Genomic DNA, 21,858 nt, shown 5'->3' with positions numbered 1-21,858 from the left:
ATCGTGTGAATTTGTATAGCGATATTTTTGTTCCAATCGCCGAAGCTGAGCTACGATTGCGTGAAACATGCAATTAAATCTGAGAAAAACCAATTTTGACAATTAAATAAAAATGCATCGTAATTTATATAATGCTAATAATAATAATAATAATAATAATAATAATAATTACGTGTATATAATGAGATTCTGTCATACAACAAAAAAGTTTTCATAAAACTTCATGTATTATAGTATTATACGATTAAATTTTTCATTATAAAAAGAGACTTGTCACAGGTGAGATTGTTGAGAAATATAAACAGAATATAAAATATTTTCTTAATTAGAATATAGTTTTAACCATAGATTTATTCTGGGACACAATATGGATGAGAACGAAAAGAGTTGACGAAAAAATTTCGAACGTATAATTTTTTATTTTTATTTATGTGACGAAGTTTCCCAAGAAGATGTTATCTTTATCCAAAATGTAGTTTCGTGTAATTCTGTTTCATAATTGCAATTTTGCATCGCACTTGTAAAATTTTAGAGAGACGCATTATGCATATGTGGAAGACGTAATCGTTAGTTACGCGGCTTGTTCTTATTTTGATTGCGATGAGATTTTCCGCATAACAACAGCGATGGTACGAGATATACAAGTACCAACCTGGTATTAGTGAGGAATCGCAACGGAAAGATTTATGAGAGTTTAAAAATGACTTCGTGCATTTATGAGCTTAGTTTGAGTTTGCGTATCTTTCGTATCTACCGGCGTGCACAACTCATTGCATTTCCATATTTTCTACCTGAGATTGGGATTCTAGAATCGATATTTAATTAAACATTTCGCTATGGTAACGCAACAACAGCAACAAGAACATTCACGATTAAGTTGATTCTCCAGAAGTAATTAATCATACTTAATATCAATGCAGATGGTAGTCCATTTGTATCAGTCCGTTCTAGATAAATGAGAAAAAAAACGTCATTTGAATAGATAAGAATAAAATATTAGAATGGAATATAAACAAAATAAAATATTACAAGTCGATCTTTTTAAAAAGTCTTTAACTCTTGCATTCCTAAATTATTTAACAGTTATAAAAAGAAATATTCGTTTGTATTTTTGCGCATGTTACATGATAAATGAACAATTCGTGAAAACATTTTTAAAACATATAATTAAGGATTTTTCGTAATGGCGCTAAATAAAAAGCAATGACATTTTACGTTTTCAAAAAGTTTGTAAATACATATGAAAATACGTGCTTCCTATACAATCGTAAAGTGCTATTTTTACAATCATTCATGCGAAACTATAAGGAGTTAATATATTATAATTAATATTTATAAGTATAATGAAAAAATACTGTAGTAATATTTTATTTCATAATTCATAATACGTAGCTATATGAAAACGAAAGATTTAAATATAAAAAAGATAAGAACCTGTAGTTGCATATACGTAAGGTATGTAAATTTAAGTAAAGTATTAAAATATTAAAATAAATACGATTTAATTATACAATTTTTAATTACAACATTGTTTTAATGTAATAAAATATTTTGAATATATTACTGAACGCCGGCGGATATGTTAACACATATTAACATATACATATTACATTTATCTTATCAGAATTACAAGCAGTTCTGGATCTTCTTAACATAAATGATGTTTTCATTCTCATTTAGAACAATAGGTATACAAATGATACGTTATCTTTCCACTTTGATTTATAACAAAGGAAGATATCACTTTTATGTATACTTAATGTCTCGTGATGTAACAGATGCGCAAGTGCTGTCTGCTCACTTATTGTACTTATAAATGCTTTTAACCGTTTAAGATTTCCTTACAAAGTTTTTCGAGTTCTAAAAATAAAAAATATGAGTTTTTAATTATTGTCAGTAATTTATCAGTAGATAATGAAATTTTACCATGATTAAAAGTGGAATGAATTAACATATCTGTAACTCAATATGCAGCACGATTATAATGAGGCTATGATTATAAAATCCACCAATATATACGTCCTGAGTCATTCTCTCCTGAGTCGCGTAGCAGAAGCAGTGGAAAGTCTTCTTAGACTGTTGCGCAGTCGACACCAGTGTTTTCTCGTAAATGTCGTTGATCTGTTATCAGTATTTGAGCTGAGGCTGCCGTGAGCGAATAGAACAATTACGAAACGGGTGTCATAACCGTAAAAGCGGTCAGTTACGATGGCTGCGGGCATGTTCGAAATTCTCTGTGCCTGCGTGGTGATCTTATATTTACTTTATTATTATTTCACCTCCGACTTTGACTATTGGACATCGCGCGGGGTTATTGGACCGAAACCCGTCCCGCTCTTCGGCAACATCGCCGAATTCATGCTGGGCAAGAAATGCATGGGCGATTTCTACAAAGATATTTACGACCGATACCCGAAAGAGGCCATGGTGGGTGTGTTTTTGAGAACAAGCCCCGTGCTCATTCTGAGAGATCCTGAGTACATCAAGCAAGTGCTGATCAAGGATTTCACCATCTTTGCCGAGCGGCAAGGAACGGTTTATGAAAAGGTATAATTCTTGAACTTTATATAGGCACGTAATAGATAATTTAATAATTTAATGTATAGATATATACATATAATAATATATAATAAATAAAATAGAGGAGCGACGAACTATGATAAAAATAAAATAAAACGTGATATAAAATATACCAAAAATAATAATTTCAGTATAATTATTTAAAGTAGTTATTTTTAATTTGCTCCTCTCTCTTTCTGTTTCGAAATGTACGTATCAGTTATAATAAATAACTCAGAAAATTAAGAGTTGGAAAGAATGTCTCTTTTTCTCTTCAGCACGAAGCTGAACTGATGTATAAGTTTGGGGGGGCAGGCGTTGATCACACGGAAACTTTTGAGAGGAAACTTTCTAACATAATTCCCGCTTTCTGATACACTGATGCATAATTTATAGGCCGAACCCATGTCCATGCACCTCTTCAGGCTCGACTCTGTTAGATGGCGACCATTAAGAACGAGGCTCTCGCCCATCTTCACGTCCGGGAAGTTGAAGGACATGTTTCACTTGGTGTTGAATTGTTCCGATCACTTTGAGAAGTATCTGAACGAGACAGTGTCTAAAGACGGTATCGTCGAGTGCCGGGATCTGACGTCCAAATTCACCGTCGACGTGATCGGATCGTGCGCTTTCGGCCTCGAAATGAACGCGCTGAAAGAAGAAAATAATAAGTTCCAGAAAATAGGTCGTAAGATCTTCCGTTCCACTCCAAAGACCATGTTTAAAATCGTGCTCAGAGAAATTCCGTGGATCTACAAGCACTTAGGATATATCTTGGACGATCATGACGTGACCGAGTTCATAACGAACATTACCCGCGACACTATAAAGTACAGGAAGCGGAACAACGTGCGCCGACACGATTTTATCGATACACTTATCGATCTCAAGGATAATCCTGACAAGCTGGGCGTTAATAGTAGGAACATTTTTTTTTCCATCTTTCGCGCATCTTAATTTATCAACTTTCAAATGCGTTAATATGTCCTTAATTCTCCTTAATTTTCTGGAACATGCTTATATTCTCTTTCTCGAGAGAGATAATCGAATATTCATTGACGAAGCGTTACTAACAGTATAGATTAAGGATGTATAGGTCGTACAGTCCTTGCTAAAAGTTAAACTTTCAATAAAAGAAGACTTTGCATGTATGTCAAACAACTCAAAATTTTTTATATGTTAGAAGGGTTTACCGTTAACAGTTTGAGTATGATTTTTTGTTATTTAAATAATTAGTATTGTTTAAACAATTAAAAAAATTGTTTTGTTGCAAAAAATTTTGAAACTTAAAATACAATATCAATGATGTATGTTTTATACATGAAAAAAGTTTAAGAAATATCTTAATGGTTTATTTATATTTTATTTATATTTACAGCAAAAATGTCGATTCTCTATAAGGGATAATGTTAATTTTAACAACTTTAAACTTAAATAACTCTTAAATAACTTCAAAATTTTACAGAGTATTTTTAATTTAATTTAGAAATAATTTACAGCACTTTCTGAAATATATTTGAAATACCTCCAATACATTCTTAATTACAATAACTTTTAAACCAGTAAGAGAATTGTGCTGAAATTTTACACAGATACTTAGACGTAATAATAGAACAATCTATGAAATTTTTAGATTTTTGGTAATGCTTTGAGATGTCACCCATACATCCTTAATGTCTATTTCTTCCTTAACGTAGATTAATTTTAAAAAATATTAGTTTAACTTACTTTTTATCTTTTTCCAGCTGTAAGAATTATAAAAAAAATAAAAAGTAAATTAAACAGAGCTTAAAGTTAATCTACATTGATAGAAATAGACATAAGAGTCACGGAGATTAATATAAAATTATTATTTTTATAGATGTAACGGATGAATTCATCGCTGCCCAATCGTTCGTATTTTTCGCGGCTGGTTTCGAGACATCTTCCTCTACAATGTCCTATACACTATATGAGTTGGCGCAAAATCAATCAATTCAAGAAAAAGTTCGAGAGGAAATTAAAGAAGTCCTTAACAGTAATAACGGAGCAATAACATACGATAACATCAAAAAGATGAGCTATTTAGAAATGGTTTTTAAAGGTTTGTTTATCCCTCAAAAAATAATTCTGTAGTAATTCAAGTTTAAGTGAGTCAAGTTTATCTGCAAACATTTGCAAATTTACACATTCCTTTTCGATAAGATCTCCCGAAAGTGAAAGGCGATAATTTCCGCCAAATATTTTTCGAGCTTCGACAAACTCGATTAAGTATTCGAAAATATCTTTCTGTTAAGTCAAGTGTTTGTGTTACCTTGCAGAGACTCTCAGGAAATATCCACCAGTAATGTATCTCACGAGGAAACCTGTAAGGAATTACACTTTTGAGGGGACTAAAATCGAACTACGAAAGGGACTACAAGTGGTTATACCTATTTCTGCTATTCATAATGATCCGAATATTTATCCAGATCCGGAAGTTTTCGATCCCGAACGATTTAGCGCGGAAAATATGGAGCAGAGAAATTCCATGTATCATTTACCTTTCGGAGATGGTCCAAGAAACTGTATCGGTAATTTAAGAAACTAATAGATTTATTTTTTCTTAAACGAGCATACGCTCATTTTACACATATGCACGCGCGCGCACATGCATACATAAGCACTTTACTTGAGAAATAATCGAAACTTTATGCGCTATTTTTTTAGGGGCAAGATTCGCCATTAATCAGACCAAGATTGGTCTAATTAAAGTGCTAATGAATTATAAAATAGACGTTTGCGAGAAAACCCAGATTCCAATTGTCCATGCTCCGCTGAGCTCTTTGATGTTGCAAACAACTCACGGTATATATGTAAAATTGACCAAGCTCGCCTAACAGGATAATTACAACGTCATGTGATTTGTATGTATTGTGCTATATATATGTATACTTATCAGTAAATTAAGCAATGCAAAATAATGTATGGGCGTGTCGGGTCCCATCACGTAACATTTGCTGTACATGTTTACAATGTATATTCAGTCATTAAGATAACGTTTATTAATAGAACAAAAATTGGAACGTGTAATCGAGAACTTTTTGTAATGCTAGAACTAATAAATCATATTCAGATAATTTAGCGTCGCCAATCGCGACAAACAAGGCTCACGGTAAATAAAGAGTCGAGATTTTTAAATCATCTGGATAAATTTGCCATGTATACAATACTATACAGTAATATTAAGAATGACTTGTAAGAACATTTGCAAAATCATGTAAGAGTACATTATTTCAACAGCATTTCTTCGTGTCATTGACATGATACCACTTAGTCATAATAATGCTCCAATTGCGTAATCAAATAAACAGATAATGGTATATGTACACTTGATTACTATAATCTTTATTGAGCTCTTGTCTGTTTTTTGCCACAATATCAGATTACAGAATACGTGACGATATTATGTGTTAGATAATTAATTAAGCAACTCAGTATGATGCTACATAATATCGGTAATGATGTTAAGAACAATTGAAAAGAATCATATTATTATCGACAATTCGACGTTTCAGTTTGAATATGTTGACATTTATTTCAATAATATTCTCCTCTCTATCGTATCACGCGTCAGAAATAATATCATATTCGCAATTATGTGAAATTTTCTTATTTAGAAATAACACATGATACTGTAAATATAGACGATGCTATTCTGACACATTTGAATTACGTGCATGGCGGGTGTATACAAACGTTTAAAAATTATATTATTAATAAAAAAATATATGAAATAAATAATATTATATAAATTGCGTAAGAATTTTTAAATTTAACCTACCATTGAATAATTTACAATATTTGAAAAAATAACTAACGTATGAAATTTTTTCTTAATTATATTAAATTTTTTTCTTATCATATATAACACTAGTACTCTTATTACCGCTTATTTTTTTTATTTACTATAAATGTTGAAATTAATTTTATAAGAGAAAAAACGATTTTAAATGATTATAAAGTATAAATTGCGATAAAAGGTAAAACATTTTAAAATACTGAGCACTGAAAAAATTCTATACACAGTTTCTGCTATTATATAAGAAGCTAAACTTGGATTACAATTTCTAAAATGAGGATTGCACACCCACATATATATACACACACATAAACGCGAAAATAGAAAAAGTTTCTGAAGCGTAGTTTCTTATAATATAAAAGTACATCGATTGTTGCTTATTATAAAAATATGTGTATGTATATATGTGCACACACTAATTATATATTGATCATGTACACAATCTGAGATTATATTCAAAATATGACATTTTATATATCTTAATAATTTTTTATATCGTTTATAAAAGAAAATTAAAAAATGTATTTACTTACAATACACAGCAATTACTTCTTAATAATAAAAGTGTAATTATTAGAGCAAAGTTTTAATTAATTAATATAATTTTAAAAAAACAATATATTCTTTATTTTGACATTGCTATTATATTAGTTCTTGAGACGAGTAAACTGTTAAAGTGTTTACAAACACTTACTAAACACTTTTCCATGTCAACGAAATATTTTTGCAGTTAAGATAAAGTGATATATTATCTATATTATCATATCTCGTTGTGCATACACTACCGCGTGCTTCTTGATATCTGTTGCTTAAAGAATGTCAATGTTTGATATTGTTTTTAACATCTACATTCAAATGTTAATATTGATTTTGCAGTGATAAAGATAATAGAAGAAAACAGAAATGTTTTCTTTCAACACTGCGATAAAAACAATGCTGGATATTTCGCATAAGTTGCGCCAAAATAATTTCAAATAGTGTATTTTTTCACCGTATCGCACCTGTTTTATGTAAGATAAAGATAGTGGTTGATAAAGTCCGACTTTAAAGTTTTACAAGAGCAAATACGCATATAGTAACCGAATTTAGAATCTTAACGATAGCGATCTGAGAGCGCAATTTTGTAGCGACTATTACATCATTTTTCGGATAAAAATTAATAATTAAATTTTGTTGCTGCTAAAAGGGAATTAACGATGCGTACTATTATATCACCGCAAAATACACCTATTGGAAAGTCCACGGTGTGAAGAGGTCTCGATTCCACTACCAATTATTTTGATTTTATATAACTTCTGAAAAAGGAATTATATTCCAAAAGGTAACAATGAATAATTACTTAATAAAAGTCTACGACACATACAAAGGAGAACTATTAATAGAGATTTATTCTTTCTCCCAATTGTTTTATTAACGAAAAAGACCTGCCGCTTACAAAAATATCCTTATCAAAGATTTATTTTCTCTTTGCTGATTATCTAACTAGGTTATCAGCCTCGCTCTCAGTCCTACGTGCGTTTATTAGAATATACCTAAAATTGGTTAAAACTAGATTAATCTGAGATATTGCCATTATACCTTTGCTAATTAATTATAGATGCTGAAAATTTTATAAATAGCATGCACTCTCTTTGTGTTAATTACGGAGATGTGTACAGTAATATTTTAATATGGCTATCAGTGTTACAGATCTAGTCTTATAAATTTAAAATGCTAATGTAACGTTTACATTTCTTCTTCCACTAAATATTCATTGCTGTTTAGTGAAACCAGAAATAACTATAAATAAGCTATTTATCTTCAATCGTGCACATATAAGCATATTATATTGTATACATGAGATGAATAGCAATACTTCGCTGTAGTACTGAGATAATATTCAGGTATTTCGGACTATTCTCATTTTGGCTAGTGTAATATCTCGAGCGAATCATCGTTCTACAATGGCGTTCTAGAAACTTGTTGCGGAAGCAATAAACTTTCGTCCTGAGTACACCTTAATGTGAGTACACTTTGCGCACCTGCGCTATTAGCGAATACTAATAATTATGGCAAACGTGGATAGCTGGCATGACTACTCGATACATGTTGCGTGTATAAACATAAGGTTAAGCGTTATTGCACAATTGCAAGCTCGCTCTGCTCAAAAGAAGATATTTTGGGGGGAAATTTTATTGACACGGCGCGGGGGGGGGGGGAGGCAATTTCGGAATTGAGCCATTTTAGAATTGTTGCGATACAAATTTTATAAAATTGTTAAATAAAGATAAAAGAGACAGCTGACAAAGAGTTAACATTTCACGTTTTTCCAGTTGTGTTCTCGAATTTCAAATGTCCATGCCCAATGCAATGCATGCGCTTCACGCGTGTACACATGTGTGATTTTTTTCGGTTAGCCGACATACACGTAAATCACTTTCACTGCCCGCGGGGTGCACGAATTAAATCCGGCTTGTTCTGTAATTCAATTTTTAGTTTTTAATACTCGCGCTTTTATGCATTGGCAGTTGTCATTTTTCTTGAATTTTTTTTATTGCACTGCAACACAAAACACACGTTAACAAAAAAACTGCGTGCAGTGTATAGGGACGCGTGGATATGAGGGATTAATTGGTAGGAATGTAATAATAAAAAAAAAGGAATTCGCGGCCACATATTCTGATTGTTGAATTTTATTTATATAAAACGTATATATTTTTTATGTTAATTAATTGCTATCTTAGTGTTTTTTAATAATCATTTAAACGGACGCGTTCGTTCGCTATTTATTATGCTCAGCAATATGAATAATGTTATAAATATATATTCTACACGATATTCCATTTCTTTATATTTTTCGCTTTTTTATCCAATATTTATATCAATTCAATTTTCTATCGGTCAATATAAGTAGAAGTTCAGAATTATTGTCGATCGAGTCTGAAATGACGTCTATTGTAGATGTCGTTACAAAAAGAGTACACTTTATATTATAGAATTAGATTTAGTGGCCTTCTTATTTCTAAAACAATTTGTTCCTCTGTTTAAATAATACTTTCTTCCAATATTTTCTCTCTGAAATTCGCATAGCACGCAAGTAGTTTTAGTCGATCGAGAGAGAAAGAGAGAGGCGCGAAGTAGTCGTGGACGTGGTTGGTCAGACGCACAGGACGCAGCAAACCGCGGCATTTTGACGGCCCTAGGTCGCGCAGCAGTTGTCATTTTGCGTGAAACGCAGAGAGTTACAAAATGCTTTGTATTGCACGTAATATCCATCTGTGCCCACGTGTATTTGACATAATCCCCCTTTTAACACCACATGGCAAAGAATTGCTCGTTCTCGCATTCAGGAAATAATTATGCAACGCTTCGAAAGGCGATATCGAGTCTTGGATATTAAAGAAGGAAAGTTAAAGTTACATGCATGTATCCCTTTAAAAACAAAGATTATTAAACTCGAAATGGGGGAGTAATAATAATTCTTTAATTTATTCGTGACATTAGGCCGGGACTTGAGTCTACGGGTGTAAAATCCTTCTAAATTTCTATATACTTTCTTAATTCTATCTGTAGCACTCCAAGACTTTCTTCGCTCGTCGTTGGCCGGCGCGGATTACTTCCCCGAGTCATTAACCTTTATTTCTCACGTTCCGAGCTACAAGCTAAACACAAACGACCCGCGTTCCCCTTTGTTCCGTATCGTTCCCGCGGTCTCAGCGTTTTTTCGCGAGACAGCAGTCGTTTTCTAACGTTCACCCCCGATTCGCGAAGTGCACCGGGCAGTCCGAAAGGAGGGATGCGGCGCAGTGGAGTAGGACGATGCCGGGCGCGGGCGCGGGCGCGGGCGCGGGCGCGAAAGGGGATGAAAAGTGATCGGCGGGCGCTTTAAGCGGCCGCCGCCGCACCGGAGGGTGACGGAGCCGCACGAGTCGCGCCGAGCCGAGCCGAAAGCTACGACGGCACCGTCAGTAGGCCTGCCGCAACGCAGCAGTGAGCGCGCCTTCCACCTTGAGCAGGGGGTTCCGCGTTTCCCCCGAGGACCACCTCGATCGGTTTGGGGAACCTCGCCGATTGTATTATCTCCGGGATCGCTGATCACCCCCCGCGCGTGATCCGGATGTCGATCGTCGGGACCGGAAGCGGGATCCATGCGCGACAGGTGAAAGTGGCTTCCCACGACAGCGGGTGAGAGACGGGACCACCCTCACGCGGTGGCTCTACAGACGTGTCCCAGAGGAAACTCGGCACGAGTTCTCGCCACCGTCGTCGGCCGCTGACCCTAAGTATCGCGATCTGGTATCAGCGGAAGTACGCGGCCGGGGGCAGGAATTCCTTCTCCCTCGAGAAGAGAATGAGAGAATATTTTCGCGACAGAATAGATAATACATATGTGAGCCCCACAGACGACTCTCCCCAGGTGATCGATAAATTTCCGCACTTGTACCTGAAATCACGTCGGATCGATTGAAGTCTGCCGATCGATCCGACGTAATGGGAGATGCCAACGCTTCGGCGTTCGCCGCCTAATCGCCCATACCTTCGCGCTATAATTATTAAGAGCGGCGTGGCGTGAATTCTGCGGAGGACGAAGGATGCACGAGGACGAGGGTGGGCGGTAATCCCGATATACCAAGGTGCAAACAACGTGAAAATGTTTTTCGTGCGCGGCGTACGGCGGCGTGTTAACTAACGCTCGTTAACGCTCGACCCGTGATCGCGCGACCACGACGAACCGCGGGAGTCATCTAGCTTGGATATCGATTTTTCCGTCCCACGTTTCTCGAAAACATCATTACGTCATTATCCGCCGAGCGATGACGGAGAAGAGACGTGGGATGGGTGGTTTCGCGTGCGCGCGTGTGAGACTTAGTGGTGTATGAAATGAACGCCAATAGACTGTGCAAGGATGTACTATTACCCGATCGAGTAACCCCGTTAGACGACGTTCGAGAGAGAGAGAGAGAGAGAGAGAGAGAGAGTTTGCGTACATAAATAACGCGCGTAATCGCGCGCGAAGCCCTTAAGGAGTTACGGCGACTTACTTATAATCCCGCAGTTTTATGTCGGGAATCTGCCGGCGAAGTGCCTCGCGTGCTCCGTCAACTGCACTTAAGCCTCCTCTCAAAGCGCAGGTCGCGACCCCCCCGCCGTCGCCCCCGCTCGTTACCGTTAAAAGTATACATCGGACGTTTTATCGGGGGTCGTCGCCGGTGAAAATCGGACGCCGGAAGACCGGCTCTCTCTCTCTCTCTCTCTTTCGCCGACCAGAGGGTCAGGATCGATGCGACGGATCTCCTCCGTCGTCTGCCGCGTCTTATGACGAGATGCGCCCGTTAGAACCGAGATTCCGGATGACCTGACGGATCACCGGGGGATCGCTCTCGTCTTCATTGAAAGTTATCAGCCGCGTCGGCTCCCACTTAAGCACGGGATTTAAGAAGGAGAACGGTGTACCTGCACGAGGGGGTGGAGGCAAGGATTCATTCCGCTTACAATGGAGAGGATGCTTTTGCTGATGAGCTTGCTGGCCCGGTTCGTCGTAGCGGAAGTTCTGCTCGGCGACGTCGACGAGCCACGTAAGTGAATGAAAAACTTGGGGGTTTCCTGGCAGAGGGATATGGGACGCGGAAAGAGGAGTAAAATATAATGTATAATTGCGAAAGAGGGGGAGTTTCGCTATCTCTCTCTCTCTCTCTCTTCGTTCGTTTGCGTTCGCTAATAAGATTGGGGAAAACAAATAATTGGTTCGGATCGATCGGTACTTTTCTATTCTTGTTATGTAAGGTTTCTTCCTTTCAGTCTTCAGTTTATACGAAACTTCCGTCATCGCTTATGTACGCCGACACGTTTAAGGCTAAATATCGTACGTCGCTTTCGCAGGTAACCGGGAAAATGTTTACGCTTGCAATATTCGCCTGCTTTCAACATAGTGAAAATATTTACGCGCCTGCATTAGGATCGCTCATATCGATGCTCGTATAAGTATCGATTTTCCATATCACAACGTCAGGATAATGAACTAGCAAATGTCAAGGAATACGTAGCAGGGACACAAATGATGGACAGCTGGTTTTTTCTCTTAGTAAAATTTTTATGTTGACTAGTGCCAGCAGTAAGTGAATAAAATATTTGATGCAGAGAATTAAAACCGGAAAAAATTGTGATCCATTTTATCGAAAAAGATATATGATCAATTTAATTCTCATTAAAGAAGTTTGAAAGATCTGTATCGCAGGTATCTGAAAATATTAATGCATTATTAGTGCGCCAAAACAGATTGAGATTGTAATAATATCAGACAGTTATTGTTTATATATTTCACGTGACGCTAGACAGTAAGTACGAAAATATCAAACGTGCACAATTATGCAGCTGATGAAACTTTCTCTTCATTCCTATCGCGAATGTCTATAGTAGTCGCGCATAGAGAACTTTGATAAGTATAATACCATAAAAACTTAATCAAATGATAATAATTGAATTAATTAACACGGTTGGTTGCAACGACACTGACTGTGTCTCTAAAAGGAAATTACAATGAATATTTTCCGTATCAGATAAAAAATATACTAGCGAGGAATACGGTCATCTAACCAGTTAACTATAGATAAAAAAAGAAGAGACAGAGAGAAAGAGAAAATCTACCATTTTTATTTTATTCACACTTTTGGATTCAATATTTAATCGAGGTAAAGTTCAATTATTGAACGTTCCAAAAATTCCGCTAAAGAAAAATTATCTGCGTATCCGACAGAAAATATCATTTTATTATTATGGTATTGGTTTTTCGGGACGCTGCGCATATTTATCGTATGTGCCAATAAAACGAGCGGACAATAATTGTACGATTAGCGATCGTTTCGCCAATGTCTGGAATTATTGGCGTCGGCGGAACACGTCGTCGGATCGTGCCGCAATTATCATGCAACAACGGCTTGGGCAAATAGCGGCATTAAACGCGAAACTAAATCGAGCAAGACGACAATTTATTCGGTGATCCAATATATATATATATATATATACATATATTTCGGCATTTACGTACCGGGGGGACAGGCCGATGCGCGCAAGTGACAAATGACGCGTTCTGATTTACGACACGGGCACGGGGTAAAAGGACACGATGGAATTTCAGGCCGCGATTTACGCCGCTAATTAATGGCGAAGGACAAGTTTTAGCGCGACCGTCATCGTAGCGACATCGGCGACAACCTCATAATCGTTATCGTGCGTGATGTGACGTGTCGCGTGCGCGCGAGCGCCGGAAAAAGATGAGGGGGAGGGAGGGAGGGAGGGGGGGGGGCAAGGGGGCGGAACGTACATTAATTTTGACGTACGCACAGGACGTGAACGGCGTCGAGAATTCGCCGCCTGTCAATAGTTGTTTTGCGGACGACGGCGGCGGCGGGAGGGGGGGGGGGGGAGACGCGCCCTTCGCCACCGTCGTGCTCCACGACATCGGACAGGACCGCAACCCGTTTATTTAATCGATGCATTATGCAAATTGACATAACGGCTCCACTTCGGATGCAGTAATCGACCGCCATCTCTCGACAGATTCACAATGGGCCAACATGTACGCTGAATAATTGGCAGTAGCGTATCGTGGGCTGAAAATCAAAGCCGCTGTATGTGCACCCTTCCCTCCCCCCTGTCCCCCATTGCCCTCTCACCCCATACCCCGCGAACTCTCGTGTATATCAGGAACCAACGATGGACCCCCGGCGTGTAACGCGAACGCGCGCACACAAATGCATAATGGTTTGTACGCCGTACATACGGCTGTTCTGTTCGGAATTGAATGTCGTTGGAAGGGGACCGTAGGTCGGGGAACACACGAGTTTGGGGAAAAACACAGCATGCGAGTATAATAAAATTATTTCGTTGGGATTTTTTTTTTTTTGTAAACAAAACGGTTGCGAGCGAAACGCGTTGTCAAAGAAAGAGAGAATTCTATAATAAAGAATGTACCCCACAATTCATGTAGCGTCGATGCGTGGATTCGCACAAATTTACGGCTTCGATTGTTTTACACAATTCTTGTCAGTTATAGAGATATATGAAAGTCACCGTTATTCTACCGCGTTCTGTTAGCTTTTGGTTTATAATTTATATTTCAAACTTCTCTTAAATCCGTCTTACCCTGAGATAGATTTTTATCCTCACTCATTTATACTCTTGAAAATATCTGTTTCGCTTTTATGACGAATCAGATTTAATCGCGCGGCTAAACTTCTAAGTCACGTTAAAGTTTTGTACCACTTGCTACTTAAACTGGTCAAGGGTTTCCAAGTTGTTCATTATAGGGAAATAAAGCAAAAACGACGATATAGTCGAAGACTGCGCATGAGATTTTAATGAAGGGTTTAGCAGCATCCATCGACGCAACGTCCTTGTCATGGTTTAAACGCCGATTACACCAAAGTAGAACGATTGTAAAGTTAATAGGTATGTGGAACGCTTTGCAGTAGCGTTACATTATCTACTTCAATTGCCGCGGTACGTAGAACATAAAATTTTTACTCGATCGTTAAACTGGATAGATTACGATCAGCGGCATCAAACGCTATCCGTACATATCGTGCCCGTCGTTTGCCGTATCATAGCCGGCGACTTTACACATTGTATTGCTGACAGTAAAGCAAATTATGAAAGTGCGCGGACTCCCAGTTGTACACATTACGCCACGTGCATATTATACATGTATGCGCGTATAGCGTTGTAGCAAAAGTAGTGGCAAAAGTTTAAGTTCTAAAGTTGGTATAGTTCTAATCTTCGCTTGTTTCAATAATGGAGATTAAAAGGTGGGTGTTTAAAGAGTACGCGATTACCGAGAAAATATTTAGAATTTCCCATCGGAAAGAATCCCGGCGATATACGATTCACAATTAAGCATATTATTTATAGCCTCGCTTTTTCTCTGCAACTTGCGTTATCTGTTCACTATTGTTTTCTATTGTGTTATACATCACAATCAATAAAGTTATTGTCATTATTATTACCTTTAACGATCTCTACAAAAGTTACTTGAGAGGCAATAGTTCGTAAATGCGAGTTACTGCTAGATTTTGTATATTGCAATTACAAACGAGAAATAGTACCATTTATCTGAAATATGTAAAAACCATAGAAGCATCGCGGCGACCCGCGAGAGCATTCATTTCTATGTATAAGCACATTGCACATTGAGACACATCGTTTTACGGAAGCTTTTCCATAAATCACGGATAACCGCGCAATGACTTAATTGACTTAACAAACTTTGATTGCGTACGTGACAATTAAAAGACACGATGACTCGTTATTCTCTTTTCATTTCGTTTATTTTTTAGATCCGTTTGGATTTGTGATTACAATAACGTGAAAATCAAAATAATAAAAAACAATATGAAAAATTGGTTTAAAAAAATAAAAAATATATATAATATACGAATTTTTTATTTTTTAAATTGTTTCAAGCAAGCGTTTATACTCGCTACGTATTTTAAGATTGTTTTTTTGTTCGGAGTCATAAAGGTGTATACGTTGCACCACTTCGAGGCAGCGCGTCGAATGCGCTTAAACGACTACAGATCTCCTCGCGGTGAACCGCGTGCTCGTAATGGAGCGTAATGCGTACAGTAACGGTCCATTACGGGCGAAGATATTGAAATTCCGCGGGAGTGCAACTTCGTTCGATGGAAACTTAAAATTCTTTCGCCGGCGCGGTCGCGCTGCCCGCGCCGCTCGCGGCCGTGGTCGCGGACAACCCTCCCCCTCGGGCTCGAGTTTCATATCGGGGCTGTAAGAAGACGCGGTGAAGTTTATAAAGCACGGTTAAACCAGTAGTATTCCGCGGGCGTTGCGCGGACTCGAAATAAAAGGAAACTGCAATTACAGCCCGCGGCGTCGCGTCGGCGGCGGCGCCAACCGGCTATGACGGTACGGAAGAGAACGAGGGCGTCGTGGGAATCGAAAAAGCGCACAGTCGTCCTCCCCGCCGGGATGTCATCCGCGTCTACGTCGCCGGGGGAGAAATAGGAAAAGACAAGGATAGACCGGGGGGGAAAAATAACAGAAAAATGAGAGAGAAAAAAATGGGCTTCAACGTCCGCCGCGAAATACACGGTAACGATCGGTGACTCGAGATAACCGGAAGCTCCGCGTGGATAATGTATCCGGACGCACGACGGCGCCTTACCCGGGTTTATCTCGGGGTACACACACCCCGGCGCGGGCCGTGCGCACGTTCGTCGCCTATTATTCGGAAGTCGCGATGCAACTGCAGTCGATACGTGACGCCGTCGAATCGGGGGAGGCGTATTTTTGGTACAGGAGGGACGTATTGTTCGACCCCCTACACGCTTTTCTCCTCTTTTCGCTTAGAGCCGCGATTTTACCGTGCAATTTTGCCGCGCATAGGGAAGCCGGCGTTACAGAAGTGCGTTTTTTTTATCCCGATCATACGTAATAGGGAACGAGCTGGAAAGGATGCGGGTTTTATTTCGATATTGACGCGTCGTTACGGAGTCATTCATCATCCGCATAAAAGGCGCTCCATGACGTGCCCAACAAACTTCACTCGCACATTCTCTGAGCAAGTCAGAGTCAATTTTCTCTTAAAAAGGACGAAATATATATTGAGTCTCTCAATTATAAACGATTAGAATTATAAGCGAGCTATATTCTGCCAAACCAAAATGGTTCTCTGAGACTTATTCAACAGTTAATGAATGTCAAGAAATCGGCTGAAAATTATAGTAAAATATACATGCTCTCTAAATAGATTAAAATATTATTAGCTAGAACTAAAATGCTGTGCTGATTTGCAATTCTTAATTTTGTAGTATTGATATCTCTACAGTATTAATTCTTTACTTCAAACTTAGTTTTTAACGACTAGTTTTTAACTTTCCAATTGAGAATTACGATATTATTTTCGCCGAGATAGCCACGTTTATCGCAGTCGGGGGAAAAAAAACCCCGCGACCAACGTTAGAATTTGGAGCACGGTTTGTGAAAATATGCAATGGCTTAAACTCGCGAAAATAACACGTGAAATTATCGAAATATCGATATTAGGCAGAAGTTGCGCGAGAGGCGTTGGTAGATTTTAATAAAAGTTCCGGGCTATCAGAGCGCTCTTTCGCGCTCAACGAATTTTCGCCGCGTCGAAATTCCGCGTTGCAGCCTTTCGTTTCCGTGCCATTGCGCTTATGTCCCCCACGCGCGCACCAATGTCGTAACAGCTTCTATTTGTAATGCAGGATCATATCATCCTCCTCGATATCACGATTCTCTCGCATCCTGGCTCGTAAAGGCCCAGACGATGTCATTTTCCGCCTCGCATATTACTCCTTGCATTTCGTAACGATGTTTAACAAAAGGCGCATGCATAATATTAATCCTTTTATCGTGTCCCTTTTTATCTTTTACGACGTGTAATCAGCGTATGCGCAACATCGATTTGATATGAAGTCGCATTTCGTCCCCAATAAATAACGTACGTCCATTCAGAGGATGTCTCCGCTTTTTGAATTTTAGTCGCATTTGATAAGTAACGTTTTCTCTATCAAAATCTCTCTCTTTTTCTCTCTCCTTTATATTCTATGTATGTATATATTCCTAGATATTCAATCCTTTTCAGAAAGTATTCAGCTAATTATACAATTACAATTTTTTATCGTATTGTGAAGTCATGAACGATAATTAATTGATATTATGTGCTGTAGCCAATTATTAATATTATAAAGCGTCGTAGCGATACAATATATTTTCACGAAGAAATGGATATCACTTTACATGGAAAATTGTTAATGTCAGCGATCTGGAAATATGCAATTTTCGCACAATTACTAAGCGAACATGTGTAGAAATAATCGATGATTATACCGATGCGCCGCTGACGGTACGTTGTCGTTGTCGCGATATTTAATTCCGCAATCGCAGAGTCATAAAAGCCGCGTTACAGCGGCCTATCGCCGTCAGCGTTATTAATTTTCAAACTGCACGGGGGTTACGCCCGGAAGGCGGTCCGCGGGGTGCTCGCTCGCGGGGGGGGGGGGGCTGAAGGGGGATACTTCGTAAATCACTCGACGGGATTTATTATCGAGGATGTTCGCGTAAATGGCGGCGCCGCACCGCGCCGTGGCGGCTTCGACCGCAACGCCGGAAAAGAAAGGAAAAGCCAGCGGCGGCCGCGACGATGGAAAGCGGAGAGCGGGAGAGCGAGAGCTCCGTGAGCTAGGGGGATGACTCGGTCGTAAGAGAAGGATATCCGGCCTTGAAAAGCGAGAGGCAAAAACCGAGAGGGAGGAAAAATGAATAGAAAAAAAGGGGAAAAAAGAGAGGAAAAAAAGAAGAGGGAGAGGGAAGGAGAGAGAGAGAGAGAGAGAGAGAGAGAGAGAGAGAGAGAGAGAGAGAGAGAGAGAGAGAGAGAGAGAGAGAGAGAGAGAGAGAGAGAGAAAGAGAAGAATAAAAACGGGAAACGAGAAGAGCGGGAGAAACATCGCGGGAACTATTTCCACAATGGTGTGGTGTACAACGTTCGGTCGGGCACGCCGGCGCGAAATAAGTCGGCGCGGCTAGGCGATATGTGTAGCACGAGAAAAACAGGAAACCGCGGTATTTCAAAGTCCTGGCTAACGAACGACCCCGTAGCCAGCCGGCTGGCTGCCTGGCTTGCTGGCTGGCTGGCCAGCTAGCTTGGCTAGCTGGCCGACTGACCAGTCAAACTTTCTGTTAGTAACGCGGACGGAGAACCTTCTGGCGAAAATTTTCCGCGGGCTCCAGCGAGCTGTGACTAATGCGTTTCTCCGTTTTTTTCTGACGATAGGACTATTCTGTGAAAAAAATTATAATTAAAAAAAAAGCCAGAAGTTCCGTTTTTACAGATATGCCTCTTTTCCGTGAACTCTTTTAATTCGAGCGTAATACGCGTTTTTTTTTAATTACACGCAAAATATATATTTTTCATCATTAACAGCGTTAATATGATAGTTAATCCTTTCGTTCTTTCACTATAGCTACATGGTTATATTTTAGTATTACGAATCATAAAATAAAATATTAACTGTGGTTTATATTTTACACCATATATTGAATATACATATGTTTAATTCCTTATAGTCTATAAATAAAGCGTAAAGTCTTTACGCTTGTATAGATAAGCTAAATTAAAAATTTAACATTTCATACTTTGGGTCGCGATATCTCCGCTCGTAGGACACGTAGCGGAAAAATAAAAACACTTTCATAATTCAAACCAAAGCTATCAAGCCTACTTAGAACTTGATCCGTTCACTCGTTATTGAGATCTCAAAATCTCGGGTACTTGCAACTCGTCGCGTCGCGTAAAAGAGTCACGGTGCGGTCTCGCTTCGCGTGTACTTGGCGCGAGACACTACCGTGTTTCTTGACATAAATTTTGATATGCGTTTAAAAACTTTTCGGTAACGTAGAGTATTATCGTCTCTCATTTGATGTCGTCACGATTCAATGATAAAGGTTATTATAAATTTTTTAAATATATTTTAAGTGGATTTACCAAAGGTAAAAAAATTTTATTATGTATAATAACTTTGTAAATTGGAACATAGTTATTAAAAATAACACGTGAAAAAGTCCTTATACGTTTTTAAAATATCAAAATGTTTTTATAAATCGCACTTTGTCATGCACAAACAATTTATTTTCGTTAAATAAACTGTAAAATAATTTGGGAATGAAAAGATTAAAATACATTCTAAGAGATTTTATTTAAAGTAAGTATTTACGATATTTATCGAGAAGCTGTCTGTCGTTAAATTAGCATATCTTTTTGAGAATATCTTAATAACAAGCAGACGAATTCGTCTTTAGATGCTTAAAAATATCCTTTCTATGCACAAAGTTGCATCAATTGTCCTTTTTAATCTCAGAAATGAATCAATAACGAACATTCGATAATGTCTTGATGTTATCACGAATGCGACTTCCAAATTCTTTAACGCATCGATTTATCAGTGCCCCCTCTGGAAATTTCGCCAAGTCGATACACTTTGTTGCACGCGTTTCGAGAATCGCGAAAGACACGGATATCGTGCGTAGCCGCGCGCGTTGACTCTCCTACTCTCCTCTCACCAGGCGATGTTTCCGCTTCGACTATTGATTATCCAGCGGATCACACGCCGTATTTATTTGCCTGTCTATAATATGCTCACGGTGAACGGAACACGCCGGAGATTTGCATGCACAATAAGCGATCTGTCGCGCGTAATACAACCCTCGTTGCTCCGGGGGAGTTCGATAACGAGCGCGAGCGCGAGGGTCCCAAAGGGAGCGGCCGAATAATATAATCGTTTTATTTATTTGCGCAACCCCCCCCCTCCCCGACATACCTACTCGCGCGCGCAAGAGTCTACCTTCTTCGCGAAAGTAAACGACGATTTTTGATATTATTAATATTAAATATTACACGCGACGTCCGCCGACTACGTTAATCGTTGAAAATAATCGCCCGAGAGAGAAGGTGGGATGCGCCCCCGCGCAGCATCTGCATAAAACGCCTCGACCATCCGCGTTTTCAATTATTTATGCTACGTTATGCACGTACCGAGTATGCATTCTATAGCTAATTAGAATAATGCGGAGAACGACGGCGACGTTACAATGCCGCAGCACGACCGACAAAATTTATTCAATACTAACAGCGCTAATTTTACACAGGAATCTTGATGAATTATTAAAGACTCGGCTCTGCCCTCCTCTCTGGGGTGGAGGAGAGGGGGAGAGTATGTCTGGGTTACGTACATTTCATGGCTTTTCTATTTGGCCGTTCGCCAAATGGTAGGCTTTTCGATTAAATGAATCGATCCTTGTAAATGTCTAGTCGTATTATGCTTTTATCACGGCACGCTTACCACAAAGCTTCAAGTTCTTCCCTTAGCGCTGTAATCATAATTTTTGGTCTGACTTGACGTATACGTAGAATACGAATGTACAATAAATAGGGTATACGCATGCAACGCAATAAAATTACGCTTACGGTACCGGCTTATCAAAGGCTAAATCGCACTGTGTACGCGAGCACGATTTTTCTCTCTCTCTCTCTTTCGCTGCAGTTATTTATATATGTATATATAATACGTATGCGGAAAATTAATAAAGGAGATCCTTTAATAAAAAGAATATGTACCGCGCGGAGATTCGCGGAGAACAGGAACGATGGATACATGCAATATGGGCGTGGCGCATGCCCCCGGTGAGCGTCACCCCCGACAAAAAGCGAGGCAATAGCGGCGAAAGACAGAAAGCAAGAAACGCCCGACCTATGAACCTGCCTCGTGCACATGATGTCATTATTGCTTTGCATTTGCCGCTCTCTGGTCCCCGTTCCGGCCCCTCTCTATCCCTCTCGCCACCCCTCGCCTCGCGCGCGCGTAAGTAAGGCGATATCGTACACGCGAATTCGTTCGGGTGCAGCTGCGCGCGGAGCCCGTCCTTACGCGAACGTTTCGCGGCAAATTACATTTCCGCGACTC

At 39.0% G+C, this 21,858-nt stretch overlaps 2 protein-coding genes across 4 annotated transcripts in view; both read left to right on the top strand.

The window, feature by feature from the left end:
* Positions 1 to 1,944: 1,944 nt before the first annotated feature.
* LOC139775746 (cytochrome P450 6a2) lies at positions 1,945 to 6,335 on the top strand. Its single transcript, XM_071711999.1, has 5 exons — positions 1,945 to 2,547; positions 2,956 to 3,478; positions 4,421 to 4,642; positions 4,860 to 5,111; positions 5,248 to 6,335. Exons 1-5 carry the CDS (start codon positions 2,209 to 2,211, stop codon positions 5,415 to 5,417), a joined length of 1,506 nt encoding a protein of 501 aa, XP_071568100.1. The 5' UTR covers positions 1,945 to 2,208; the 3' UTR covers positions 5,418 to 6,335.
* A 3,987-nt stretch (positions 6,336 to 10,322) lies between these two features.
* The window catches only part of LOC139775732 (neural cell adhesion molecule 2), a 32,170-nt gene continuing 20,634 nt past the window's right edge, over positions 10,323 to 21,858 (top strand). The window contains exons 1-2 of one of the 3 annotated variants that reach the window (XM_071711975.1): positions 10,323 to 10,775; positions 10,917 to 11,934. In XM_071711975.1, coding sequence (XP_071568076.1) covers positions 11,853 to 11,934 — 82 coding nt within the window. In that variant the 5' untranslated portion in view covers positions 10,323 to 10,775; positions 10,917 to 11,852. Of the gene's footprint in view, positions 11,935 to 21,858 lie in introns of all 3 variants that reach the window. The other 2 variants (XM_071711976.1, XM_071711974.1) reach the window with 2 other exon arrangements.

The sequence above is a fragment of the Temnothorax nylanderi genome, unplaced genomic scaffold, assembly GCF_030848795.1.
Source record: "Temnothorax nylanderi isolate EJ_2023f unplaced genomic scaffold, tnyl_v1.0 TNYL_tig0104_pilon, whole genome shotgun sequence".
NCBI classification, from domain to species: Eukaryota; Metazoa; Arthropoda; class Insecta; order Hymenoptera; family Formicidae; genus Temnothorax; species Temnothorax nylanderi.
This window is presented reverse-complemented; position numbering and strand designations above follow the sequence as displayed.